Source organism: Drosophila serrata, unplaced genomic scaffold, assembly GCF_035046125.1.
Source record: "Drosophila serrata isolate PLE 108 unplaced genomic scaffold, ASM3504612v1 contig_306, whole genome shotgun sequence".
Taxonomy (NCBI): Eukaryota; Metazoa; Arthropoda; class Insecta; order Diptera; family Drosophilidae; genus Drosophila; species Drosophila serrata.
The window spans coordinates 1-14,055 of record NW_028257204.1 but is presented as its reverse complement, the minus strand read 5'-3'; the positions used below and the strand labels follow the sequence as shown (position 1 = coordinate 14,055).

General features: G+C 40.7%; 1 protein-coding gene across 1 annotated transcript in view; it reads right to left on the bottom strand.

Annotated features, from left to right (window-relative positions):
* Positions 1-14,022, bottom strand: part of LOC110187721 (uncharacterized) — a 28,513-nt gene extending 14,491 nt beyond the window's left edge. Inside the window, exons 1-4 of the mRNA XM_086837406.1 lie at positions 13,880-14,022; positions 10,017-10,147; positions 4,470-4,629; positions 1,712-1,920 (exon numbers count right to left, since the gene is read on the bottom strand). Of these exons, the coding sequence (XP_086693532.1) occupies positions 1,712-1,920; positions 4,470-4,629; positions 10,017-10,147; positions 13,880-13,898 (519 nt within the window). The 5' untranslated portion in view covers positions 13,899-14,022. The remainder of the gene's footprint in view (positions 1-1,711; positions 1,921-4,469; positions 4,630-10,016; positions 10,148-13,879) is intronic.
* Between the last annotated feature and the right edge of the window lie 33 nt (positions 14,023-14,055).

Below are 14,055 nucleotides of genomic sequence, written 5' to 3'. Positions count from 1 at the left end.
TCCTCTAACTCCCTTTTAGCCACTTGCCAAATGCATCTTCGCCTGTTGTTGCTCTTGTCATCGCATAATGACAGCCATGTTGCCCATGCTGGCAAGCGACCACAAGTCCAGTCCCCAAAAACTTAACACGTTTGTGGTCAGACGGTGGAAGGAGAATGTAAGCGATGGAACAAAAGTCCAGGCAAGAAAACTCACTGGATTGTTCTTGAAGAGCTGTTTTAAGTTCAAATAGATTTTTTCTTCCCATTTAAAATGATAGCATATTAAATCCCTTGCCATACTTTATCTTTAATTGTTTTCTATTCACCAGTCACAAGTCAATCTCTCTCGCCATTTGATCCTGAGAACTATAAACTTTTGCTGGCTAACTAGTTTCATCTCATGGACTGCCAATTTCGAAGACACTTTGATTTTGGCCGACCATAAAAATTTACACATATCCCCCCCAAAGGGGGCAGCAGATGGCAAGGATATTGGGATATCGGCACGGGGGATAACAAATGCTAAAACCGAAAACTCCACCAATTCGGACATTGATGGGACTGCAGCTCATTGATGGCCAATTTGCTTGGCCAATTGCTGGGGAGGAGCGTCAGAAACTGCAATCGCAATTGCTGTTGGCCATTTTTGGCCATTAATGCGGAAATGTTGCCAAAATCGAGAGAAAGAGAGACAGACGGACAGTGGAAGATGGACCAAAGAGTGGGAAAAATGTGGAGGAGCAAAAAAATGCTTAGCTTTATCCTCTCCATTGTAGCCAATGATGATGATAACTATTAAAGTCGATGGCATTTACTTCCAATAATTTCTCCTGTTCTTTTGTGCTTCGGGTATTTGTTGCTCTTTTTTCCAATAACCTTTGACATTTAATGGTGTTGTTGCCGATGATGATGATGGTGTAGTCGATGGTGGGTGGTGGCTTTGCTGCTGCTTCTGCTATTGGATTTTTAATTAGAAAGCAGTGCTAATAGAATTTTTAATTAAAATCGCTCGACTGGCCCAAATGGCTCACGCTGTTGTCTCTATCATGGGAAGGACTCTGTCCCACCTCAGTCCCCGTTCACTTTCCCTGCTGCTGGCTGACAACATGACACGCACACAGGCCAAAATAAATGGCAACAACGGGAAGAGACCAAGCGACCATGCGACCCGCCTATTAATTAAAATTTTTGCTATTCAATAACAGACAGCCCCCCGTGGAGTTCAATGGTAACTACCGGGCACTGAAAGTAAAAGTAATCATAATTTTAAAGCCCAAACAAAATTAATAAATTATTTAAATTATTATTTGTTAGCTTATCGCTTTTCAAAAGTGCAGTGTTGCAAACATGATGGATTTATTAATTAAAATATTTCAAATATGATAAATATTATATGATTCCGATAGGATATCTTGTTTTTTTCGCGCAGTGAAACCGCTGGCCGAAATGTCAAATGTGTCAATAACAATTTCACATTAAAAGCCAGCGCAGCGAAATATGAAATGAAAAATTTATCAGCGAGCCGCAGACTTCCACCCGGAATAAATCGAGTGTCTGACGTGTTTAGCATTTAACGCAACGAATGGGTCACGCATCTAAGAGTACCGGCTTCCCATTCCTGATACCCGACTCCCGGATTTCCGATCAGGCCGACATTTGTCGGTTCCCATATATCCATCCATATATCCTGTATACCGAATTTCTGTTTTCGAACTCTCAATGAGACTCACCTTGACGGGCGTGTAGGTAAGGGTTGATCCTTGGGCGGAATGGGGCCGAAATCCGCTCTGCGGCATGTCGAAGGTCTCCGCCGTGTTGTTGAAGGACCATTTGAAGTTCTCCGGCGGCGGAAAGGCATCCACTTCGCACACAATTTCTGCCGCCTCGTTCCGCGCCACTCCATAGATTTTCTTTTGATCGGGCCGGCAAATGGGCTTATCTGCAAGGCGGAAAAAGTGGGAAAAGGCTTTTGTGAGTGCGGAGATCGAAGGAAAGTTGGTTTGTAGTGCATTCTGCTGTTTGCATCGGCAGTTGGAATCAATAATCGCATCAAACTGCGAAGCCAAGGCTTCAGCGTTTCGTCGGCTCAAAAGTCCCAAGTACAAAAGTTTTCCCTTTTGTGCAGCTACCAGGCTGCCCAGCCTCCATTGTTGACCATTCAGGCAGCTAACTAAACAGAAAATAGAGGATTGAAAACGGAAAACACACCGAGGAGAAAACTGAAGCAGCAAAAGTCTAAAGCACAAGGGATAGGTCAACAAGGGATTCGTATCCAAGGATCCTAATCGAGATTTCAACCGTCAACCACAACTTAAATAAATAAATTTAAAAGCCTATTAAGGTTAAGTATGAAACATTTACCATTTTAATATAGGTATTAAGTTGTTAAGTTCATTTATTTCTGAATCGAAATGATATTTTGGCTCGGATATGTTTGATTTTCAATTCGATACCTAAATACAATTGCAAACTATAAGATTATATAAATTTTGCCATGCCAAATTTTAAATATTCTTCTGTAATTTAGTTAATTTAATTAATAACAGAAATTAACATTGACTTTTATAAGTGTAATATTTTAATTTGGATGTACGTCTTTTGAAAGCGATTTTTTTTCCTTAAAAGTATGCATACTTCCATCAGGTTTGACCTATTTAGTTCATATTTGCCAAACTAAAGAATTTCTTGAATTGTTTCGATCAAAATTCGAATACATTTTGTAACACTACAAAAGGAGAACTCAAGTCTAAGAAAAACTTTGTTCGGCTAAAACTTTTGCCAACTGCAACGCGAAAAGCTTGGTAAAACTGCGATGCCGAGGCAAGGGAAAATTCAATTTTCTAATCCTTTGCCCGGGGAAAATCCCACTTCCACTGTCTCCTGCCACGGCCTCGACACTTGCAAAAGTTGCCAGTTTGCAAGTGGCGAATTTATTGTGCTATTTGACAACTGTCGATATTGCATGCCAAACTGGCCACGCCATAAACAAATTTTTAGCGCAGTTCGGGGAGCCGGGGGAATACCCTTTTTTGTGGAAAGAAGGAAGTGCCAGTGCCAGTTGGACACTAAGTCGCTGTGCGAGTTTTGTGGGAGCGGAAGCTCTACTTAAGACAAAAGCCTGTCCTCCAGAAAAGAACAAAATAAAGCAAAAAATTGAAGTGGAAGTGATAAAAGGGAAATGCCACCGGAAAAACCAAAGCTAGGGCCACAACAACGGACGACGGGTGCCGAAAATGAATAGAAGGATCTCTGGCCTGCTAAATTGCTTGAAAAAGGCAAACTAATTAACCAAAGTTTGACTCGAGACGGGGCCAAGTTCAGGAATCCGGCGCAAATTGAGCGAAAGATTTGCGGTTGTCGTGCTCCTCAAGCAGAAAAGCCTCTCAAATTTTTACCCAAGCCCCCAAAAGAGTTTTAACCTTTAATGATTTTGCTTTAAGTATTATGTTTGTACACTCTTCAAGAAAGATTTCTTGAAGGTCTCCAATACAAACATAACTTAAAATTGGACAGGTATTGATGAAATTGATATTAAGTGTAGATATTATTTAAATTGATATCTAGAAGTCCAAGGGTATTAAAGCTCCTGGCTCTCAAAAGTTGAATATCTCCAGTATCATGCTTTCAAAGATAAAGCGAGATATTGCTGCTGGTGAATAAGCTTCACTCTTTTGCTAGATCCACTTTTCGGCCATGTTCACGAGGGTCCGTGGGTTCGCAGCGTAGCGGCACACAAAGGAGCATTTGAGCGGGGCACAATAATGGGGCGTATACGCAATAAAACTGCAAGAGGCCCGCACGAGCGCACAATGCCGGCCATTTCCCATTCAGCCAGCTGCCTCCGCCATCCATCCTCATCTCTGGCCATACACTCGAACACTCAATAATGCTCGTTTTTGTGTGTCAAAGGTCCACTCGAGAAACCAAACAGCGGCATCGGGAGCAAAGCAGAAGGATTCCACTGAAGTACTTCTGGAGCTGAATTCGAATTTCTATTTAAGACCTGTGCGAAACCTTCGTTAATGGCGCAACTAGAGATGTAAATCTATTGATCCGATTCTTAAATATCGTTTAAACGCTTCGATAGTGATAAAAACAAATACATTTGTATAACCTTGCAGGGTATTATAACTCGTTTTATAAGCTTGCAACACAGTCAAATATGCAATATGAAATATGAATATAAAAACGATCACAGAACAGCCTTTTGAATTGAAATTCCCTAATTAAGTATATAGCAATTAGCATATTAAAATATCGATTAAATCCACCTATGGTTTCTTGAAGGTATATGAAGGCCAAAAAACTAATGATTGCCAAATGTCAAATATTTTTTCAATTGATATATCTATATTTCCATCACTGGCTGAAGACCAGCACCCCGAGAGCGTATTTTAATGGGTCAGAATTGACAACAAAATGCGAACAAGATGCGGCAAAGTGCCACAAATCAACATATCCCACAAATAACCATCAATCGATACTCACACATCACTTTCAGCTCGACCACATTAGAATCGCCATCGCCCTCGACATTGGAGGCGGTGCAGGTGTAGTTCCCGGCCTGGTGACGTGTGACGCCCTGGAGTGCCAGGTCTCCGCTGCTGACAATCACGCCCGCTCGCTGGTTGTGCTGGATGATTTGGTGCTGCAATTGGCAAGATTAGGTCGTAATTAACGTTGTGTAACATGGCAAGGGGATTGTGCAAAAAGATATACGTAAATTAGTGCTAAAACTGTAGGGACAGAGAGAGAGAGAGAGAGAGAGAGGCAGAGAGCTAAAGGGCGAGATCATTGCAAAAGACCTAATTAGGCTAATTAAACGTAAGCCGTATTGCAATGCTTTCCTTAAGCTGTTTCATGAAATGACTTTCATATCCAAAGACATGCTTTTCTTAATCTTTAAATAGGATTAACAGCTCCACATATTTTTCCTAATTATATAAAGCACAAGCATATAATGAGATACATTTGATTTTTAAAACACTTACACTCTCATAAAGCTTGCAACATTCTTAAATTTTAATCAATTTAGTTCAGTTCGCATATTAAGTTATATGAAACTCACTTTGCCTGGCCAAAGTTGCCTCTAAAAAATTCTGTTTGCTTAGCTTTTATTCACTTACATCCTTTGGATACAAGGTCACTGAGCTCGGCAGTTTTCGCCACCCCAAAAAATACTCATAAATGTGCGCTTCGGTGCTCTGGCAGCTTCATTAGGGAACAGCGCCTTGGACGCTTGGCTACGTGCTCGGCATCGATGCTGAAAAATCAGCCAATATTTACTTTAAGTTTTCCTTAAGCACACACACACACACACACACACACACACATGAAGCAGAGGCTTTTACACCCAAATGCTTACTGAGACTTGACCTTCTTCTCGCTTTTCCCGCACTCTCGCTCTCATTTTGAAATAATGCTCGGAGCCCGGTGTTCGTTCGTCTTTTGGTTTTGTAGCCTTTTTCCCCATCGGGCCGCCACTCGACAGCATTTTGACGCATTTCCCCAGAGCCTTGTGCCATTTAGCAGCAAAACAAATTCGCACTTTGCCGGAGCTCAGCAAACAAACAAACGGTGGAGGAGGTGGCATTGGGGGCGGGTAACAATGAAAGCATTGAAATAAATAGAAATAGAAATAAAAATGTGTATAAATATGGTCGACAAAAGTCAAAAAGCCAGAGCCAGGTCTAACAAAGCCCCGACGACCTTAGCACACATCCGTGTACGGAGAGGCTCCTATATCTGGATAAATTTGTGTGTGTGCGCAAATAAATAGAAACAATGCAGTCAGGCAACCCAACACCTAGATAATAGTGGGGTTCAAATACACTCGAAGAAACGGTTGATAAAAGTATATAAAATTATTACAAATATAACAACCATAAATAGGTATGTGACATCAGTTTATGTTGAAAGTATAAGAGAGAGTTTCAAAAGTTTTAAGTGTCAACTCCTTGCTTCCGTTTGAATTTTCCAAGAGATAAGTACACACTATTTCCCTCTCTATTTTTCTTATACCATTTCTACGTTCCTATAATAACATCCTCACTTAAATGTTAGATGTTTTCTTCAAGTGTGCTAAATAGCCCAAGTCAGATAACTAAGCAGGTCTGGGAAAATATAGGCTCAGTTCATATCGGAATGCATTGGTTGGGGGACCTGGGATCCTGGGAATTTGGCGCCGCGTCTTTTGTTTGGCCCGTGGTGTGTGCCCTTTCCATTGTGGAGATGTCAACAATTATTTAGATGGTTAGACAGACAGACGGCGAATGTGTGTGCCGGAACGTAACAATATTTGGCCACGACTGACATTTTGGCCATTCAATTCCATTTGCTTTGTGGTGGAATGATTGATACTATTGTTCGAGTGTCAGTGGTTGTATCCGAGACCAGATGTAGATGGCGATTCCGGATACAAGTGTATCCATTACACATGCAGTGACGACTTCCCCCATTAGCATTTCCCTCGACCTGTTTAAATAACCTTAAAGTGCAGAAGAAGAAGAGTCCCCGAGGCACAGTGCCCTTATTCACCATTCGCTCGCTGAAAAAGCCTGGCCAAGTCCCGCACAGCCTCAATTCCCGCAGGGTTGGCTTAAATAGCAAAAAAAAAAGTGGGGAGCGGACGAACTGTGGCTTGGCTCGGCGACCTTGCTGTCATAAAACAAATAAAAATGTCACTAGGCATATATACCCAAAAGTAAATAAAGTTCAAGGTTGTCGCAGCAAAAAAAAACCGAATAAAAATTGGGACGAACCAAAAAGTGTAAACAAAGGCGAATAGAGGGCAGAAAGACGGTAGGACAGAGCAGCCGTTACGCATGAGTGGGCGTCAAGGATTATTTCAAATAGTTTGGGGCACATCCGCTGCAGAAATTCCGCCCCTCGAGGTCGCCCAACCAACCACTCACACCCACCCCCTCATCCGACTTGATGATGTCTGCACAACCCTTTAGTGCCCCTCAATGCTAATGGCGCATTTTATGCGTTGCCATTTCTGTTTGTCTGTCTCTCGGCCGTGTTTTCGACATGTTTGCCAGCCACTCCTCGAGCGCCGAGAGCCAAGCTCCCGAGCACCGCCTCCTCGTGTTCGTCTGTCACTGATGTTTGTTCCGACTATAAATACCCAATTAGTGTCCGTAATTTATCCGATGGCTCAGCCTGATTGAGTTGGCTTTGGTTTAGCCCATCGTTGGGGGTGCCTGTTTTCCAGGCATTTCCGTCAAGAGGAGGATTCACACTTGCATTTGAATTTTTAAAAAAGGGTTTGTTTAAACGTTTTCTGATGACCAAGTTACATTAGGTTAATTATTCTTTTAGTCCTGCACAATGCTTTTGTCATGAACATACTTTCTTTCTTTTCTCTTGCTCAAATATTTTTATATCTTAAACTGCCCGCACGTACACTCAATATACTTCTGTTTCATATAGTTGAATGTATTTTTAATGAAATAAATATGATTTGCAGACATTTGAATTTGCTGAAGTAATTCAATTATTTATCCAAGTCAATGAAATAAGGCTGAAATGCCTTCAGTACAAAGCCAATGATTGCCATTGCCTTGCAGAATTATGTAAATATTTATGGCCAAGTTCTGTGGAAACTTTAAAGTCGTTTCCACTGACTTTGTTCTCTAATCAAATTTTCTGGAAATGTTTGCTATTTCTGCGGTTCCTGACGCAGCGCAGATGAATATGTGTGTGTGGGTTAAATAAGTTTTACTGCCGGCAGGACTCATTCGGGTCTAGCTGGTTGCTAGGCCAACGATTCTATCAAAGTTCTGCTCCTTCTGCTTCCGCTTCCAGCTCTGCTCCTCCTTGTTGTTGTTAATGAACATGCAAAACTTTTACACGCACACACATTGGGAAACTTTTGTCTGTCTGTCTGTATGCTAGTGTGTGTGCAAGTTTAATAAAACTAATTGTTAATTTAATTTGCCAGCTCGTCGTTAATTGTCAGCTTGTCTAATTGAATAATAACAGAACGAAAACAAGTTTCCTTCGCTCGTTACACTCCTGCCCTGCGGATGTTTCGAAACTAAGGAATTGTTCAAACCGAATCGATGTGGTAGCAAAACAAAAATTAATTTACTACCCAGTCGAGTTGATTTAACTTGATTTGACTTTTAATTGCACTGCCATTGTCGATGCTGCCAATTACCAATTGACTTTTAATGAACGCCCGACTGCGCATAAGACGCTTGCAACTTGCCGCGTTGCCACGTTGGCCTTGAACTCGTTACGCATACGCCATGTGTACCGCCGTCTCGCCTGTCCTCCTAAGTTTTTCTCACTATTTCTCTATTTTTCCTGTGTGTGTGTGTGTGGGCTTAGTTTCGTATCCATTTCCATTTCCATTTTTGCACTGCCACAGTGAACTTTTATTGTTATGACACTTGGCAAAAGGCGAAGGGACAGCAGCAGCAGGAGAAGCAGAGAGGCTGCGGGGGTTTTCACGCTGAGCTGGCTAAATGAAAGTGACGATTGTCAACCAACTAACTAACTAACTAGCTGTGCTGCTGTCACCTACTGGCTTGTCAGCTAAGTCATACATATTCCAAGGGCTTAATAGTTGGTTGATGCATTAATTGAACAGCAGGGATCTATACAATTAAATAAATTCAGTAGTGATCGTTTGAAAGGGTATTTCTTCTTCGATAAAGTGAAGGGTTAACTCTGCAGTTAATTTACATTTAGCATTGAATTTCACATCACATCGCTGCCGCTTTGTATTTCACTTTCCCTGCTTCATTCCCCATATAATTAGCATTTTGGTTCGATGCCAGATAGACGTAAAGGAATCAGCACTCGAACCAAAACCCCTTCCCATTATCTCTTGGGTAAATTATTATTTCATATAAAGTTTTTATCTACCTAGATCTCATCCCCCTCGTCGAGAACCTTCCTAAAACCCCCACCCGAGTCCTGTGGAAGTTCCTTTGTACTAAATTTTCTTTCGTTAGCCCCCCATTCTCCAGAAAAGTTCTTGGTCGTCTTCGAGTATTTGTATTTGCTTATTGTTGTTTTCGGTAAAAGTTATGACTAAGTTGTTGGTCTTGCTGTTGCCGTTGTTTAGCTTAGCTCTTTGTTTGGTCGTGTACTTCATTGTGAATGAATTCAATTAGCATTCATATTATTCATACACTTGATTCGTTTCTTGTTCGGCATTGAATAACATTTATTTGCCCGTCTTTGTTGTTGCTGCGGTTCGAGTTCTTTGTGCTCCAAAGTAATAAACAAATGATTTGCCTGGTAAACTTGTACGATCTCTGTGGCGGTCGAAAAACCACCCCTGCCTAAAACTTGTCTTATAGCCGGCCAGGCCACTTGACTCAATTGCCTTAAAATAATTGGACAATAATTCAGTAAAAATGACCACTTAATTTCGGTTTCATAATAATTTACCCGGCCGCCGGCTCGTGTGTGTGTGTGTAAGGAGCACGCCAATGTCTTGGGAATTGCCGGAAGTTCGGCTGTTGTACGCTCAATTGCCTTGAGTGCAACATTTCAAGTTATCTGAAGGTCAGTGCACGTTAAGAAATTAAGAGGAATTTCCCAGATATTTGTTGAAGTATTATATAAAAAATAATATACAATTTTTAATAAATTTCTAAAGATGTTGGTTAACTAAAAATTAAATTTAACTGCATGTTTCTTTCGTGTATTTATTGTTTTGGGTTCCCAAATACATTCTATGGCAGAGGACATAAATATATTGTTTCATATATATTTCATAGCTTATGTTATATTAGGAGAACAAGATTTTCTCTCTCTGTACCAAAGACAAAAAGAACTTAGTTTGACCAAAAAAGTTGTCAAGCTGTCGAGCGAAAATAATACATTTTAAATGCCGTTGAAATATATTTTTTGGCAAACTTTTCTTCACACTTTAGAATATTTATATTTCTTTTCCCTGTTTAGCTCTCTCTTTGTCTCTCTCTCTGTATCAATAAAGAGTGTTTTCCTTTTTTCGACAGCCTTCCCCTTCATAAATATTGCAAGTCAGGGAAAGTTTTATATTTGCTCACTTACATTATGCTTCCATACAACTTTATAAGCAGCCGGATTTGCATGCACTTTGCACTCGAAATAGACATCATCGCCTTCCTCGATATCCTCCGGATTTAGATTGGAGCCCAGGTCCAGCTGCAAGGTGGGGATGACTGCAAAGGAAAGTAAGAAGAGGCGGATGAGTGTTGTATTCATTTGACTAAGGCGGCGACTTAGACTTGGATTCGAAACTCGGATTCACTTCAAGTCCATCAAACGTAATTTACTGTTTTGGACAATCCTTCAACTTGGGCCCAAAGAAAGGCATCGAGAGGGTGGGGAAAAAGGGGGTTAATCCGGACTTATCCGTGATTAGTGTCGCTTCTACCATTTTCTACCATTTTCCATCCCCTTCCAGCCTTCATGGATCTTTCCCGCTGCCCCTTCGGCTCTTTGCCACCTTCCACTTGTTTATTATTATTTTGCACATTGTTTTTGGCAACTTTTCCCCGCTTTTCCTAGTTTTGGTCTTGGGTCTCTGTGTGCTTAGTGTTCTGGCTTTTTCTTTTCCGCTTTCTAGGGTGGCACGTTCTATAAGCAAGTTTCTTTAAGCCGATTTCGTCTTTTGCAAAGACTTGTTAATGAAAATGAAAAGTGCTTTAACACACACACAAACAGCCAGAGATGGCGAAAGAACGAACCAAAAACGAATGGAAAGGAGGAGTGGAAGTGGGAGTTGGATTGGAGGAAAGGAGTGCGCCTAGGGTGGCAAGGACAATGGAGGCAGGAAGAAGGACGAGTCAAAGCAGTTTGCATAATTTAAAGAGTTTTCCCACTGCCTCCGCCTCGCTCTGTCTTCCTCATTGTGTCTATCTTTTTTCCGCTCAACAAGTTCATTAGCGATGACTTTAAGCCGGGAACAGGCAGTACCAGAAAACTAAACAGAAAGGAGAGGAAAATAAGGATGTGCACTTGGCGAAAATGTTTGTTAAATTCTTTACAAAATGTGCCAACTAAGGTGACAGCAAATAAGTGTTAACAAGTATTTTGTATATAACAGAAATTAATACTTAATTGTAATTCCTTAAATATAAACATAATTTTTGGCAAAAGTTTCGCTTTTTTTTCAACTGCACAATGACAGTGAGATATTCTCCGAAGGATGCTCCAAGTGGCTGGCAGGCCACACTGTTGCGGTTAGGATGGGCTTAAGTGGTAATAACTGTCACTGGCCAAGCTGGCCAACTACGTCTGGCTAATGCATTTTATGGTCCTCCATCTCGGCGACCCCGTGCCCCATTCGTGGCGGGATTGTCCCCAAAAAACCAAAGGAAAAACCAAAGCAAGCCCATCCCAGTCGTAACTGCAGCTTAACGTAACGACTTTTGAGTGCCTCTGCCACATTATGTTGCAGCTGCAGTTGCAGAAGGAAGGACTCGATTTGTATGTCCTTGTCTGTGTGTTTTGCCAGTGTGGGTGTGGATGCTGGTGTGTGTGTGTGAGTGTGTATAAGGCCTGTCATTGTCTATTGCACAAAGTTGCGCAAGTTCTCGTTAGCAGCCCTTAAATTGATTCCTCTGTCCTCTCTGGCCATATAAATTACATTAGCCGGCAACTTTATTTTCCTATTTTTCGTATTTTATACGATTGCCGAGGGTAATAGAATTGTAAAGGAAAGCTTTTTATATGTAATTTTAAATGAAATCTTAAATGAAAAATATATTAGCTAGCTTTACAGTTCAATTAATTTCAATTTGCGGAGTAAGATTTTCTTGGAAGTAAATGAAATGTTTGCAGAAAATGTCTATTATTAAATCAAGTTAATTTGTATGTTACTTAATAAAGGTAGCATATATTATCTAATTAAAAAGTTCTCTTGTTTTTCATACTTTTAAAATGAGTAATTTTATTATTAACCCATAAATCAAGCTCCATGGAAATGGTTTCCCTCCCTGGAGCTCTTCTCATCACGTCGTAAATATTTTCTTTTTTAAATCAGCCTTGTCATTAAGTTTATTACGGATATGACTTTAATTTTTGGTTGGCAGGGCTTTTCCTGTTGATTTCATTTCGGTAGCCTAACCTGAGTTGATTGTGTAGAAAATAAGAGGCCAGACTCTGTTGCGTTGAGGTGGCAGATTAAGATATTAGAGATAACTTTTTTATGGCCCCGGCTAAATGTGATGTAATATAATGAGAAAATTATTGGCAGCGTCAACTTCAACCTGCCCCTGCTCAACCCTGGCAGCGGCAGACATTGCATCAACTTTTCAATTTACCCCCGCGACGCAAAAAGGCAAACAAAGACGCGCTTAAAAAAGACACAAAATTTTCTTTTTGGGGGCGCGCCGAAGGGCTGGCGGGAAATATGAAATCTCAGGAAGTGTCAGGACGAAGGAAAACTGAGCGGGGGACCGAAATATTTTAAGCACGCTATAAACATGTAAATGAGCATGGAAATTGAAATTGTTATCTAATTTTTTATATCAGCGCTCGCGCAGAAGCTGCGCCCGACATTTTCCCACCAGGCAAGCGTACACTTGGGGAAATTTGTATTTAAAATTGTAAATAGAAACGAGTATCTATAAATGCTCATGTAAATGGAGAATGTTTCAAATTAAAAGTATAAGGATAAGAATTATTGCATAACTCTGTCTCAATCTATTTATAAATTACTCATTTAAAATGAAACTATATAAAATATATACAAGTTATCTTTTATAGGCATTGCTAGCAAACAATTTAGTTTCTCCCAGTGCTCTATCTGCAGCATCCTGGGGAAGCATCCCCATCATCGCAGAAGCCACCGAAAGGAGTAAAAGTTTCAATGACATTGGGGAACAACGAGGCGGCAAGCTTTTTAGATAATAGACGTGGCAACTGTTTGCCCAAGACGCTGTCGTCACAGCCAAAGGAGATGGGAGGACACGAGACTCGGGGACTATTGAAACATTAAGGGTTCTTCGTTCTCCATGCATATGTGGACTATATATGTACATAGGTGCGGGGTCGAGGATTGTGGCTTAAAGTGAGCTTTCCGGCTTGTCGCACTATATAGAGCAGTGTGCTCACAATTTTTGTTTCCTTCGCCACGCGCGGTCTTTTAATATTTTTGCCATAGAAATTTTATTAACAAACTTTAGCCCCGCACATTGTTGACGCGGCCCATAAAACAAACGTTTGACATACGAGCCGGGGCCAACGCAAAAAAGTGGAATGCATTATGTAAAGCCCGCCAATATTTGGAACAGTGCTCCCAAATCCCCGCTCCAATCGCCCGGCTCGTCTCTATGGCATTGGTATGCAAAGCAGTATTGATTCCCAAAGGGACATGGGCGATAAGCGGTTGACATAGTTTATGGGATCGCACGAGAAACAGAAACGCGGCCCCATCGATGGTTTATGTGGCACTCATAAAGCAGCGGCATATGTCAAACGCGGGTGTTATTAAATGGCAATGGAATGGCGGCAGTTGTTCCTGGCACACAAAATATGCACGGAGGGGGAAAACAGAGCCATTGACAATAGCTCCTGTTGATATTAATTCTCCAAGGAAAATGTATACTATGTAGGTTACCCAATTTTGGAACTTAATTGCTTGGTTAAGTTAAGGAGAAAAAAGCAAAAATATACAAAAGGATTTGCTTTGTGATATTTATGGAACCAAAATTAACTTTAACTCTTATGAATTGCTTCTTATTAAGATATTAATATACCAAGAAAAACTATTTTTAAAGATGTCCTAAAATAGAATTTACTTATTTCATTATCAGTGTATTAAATACTGCAACCTAAACATATTTAAATGTTTTCGTAAGGAGTTTTTTAATAAATGGCTTTAAGGCTACCCTAATTTGTTAGTCTTTATTAAATATATATATTTATTTTTCAAAAGAAATACTTACAAAACACATTCAGCTTCATGGCTGTCTCTCGAATGCCATTGCGAACAAGTTCGTTGGTTGCGCGGCAGGACAGAGCCTTGCCATGATCCTCCCTTGTGGGGGTTATAGAAAGCACGGAAGTGCTTACATTTCCATCCTCAGATACCTTTAAAGATAATTTAAAATTATATACTACT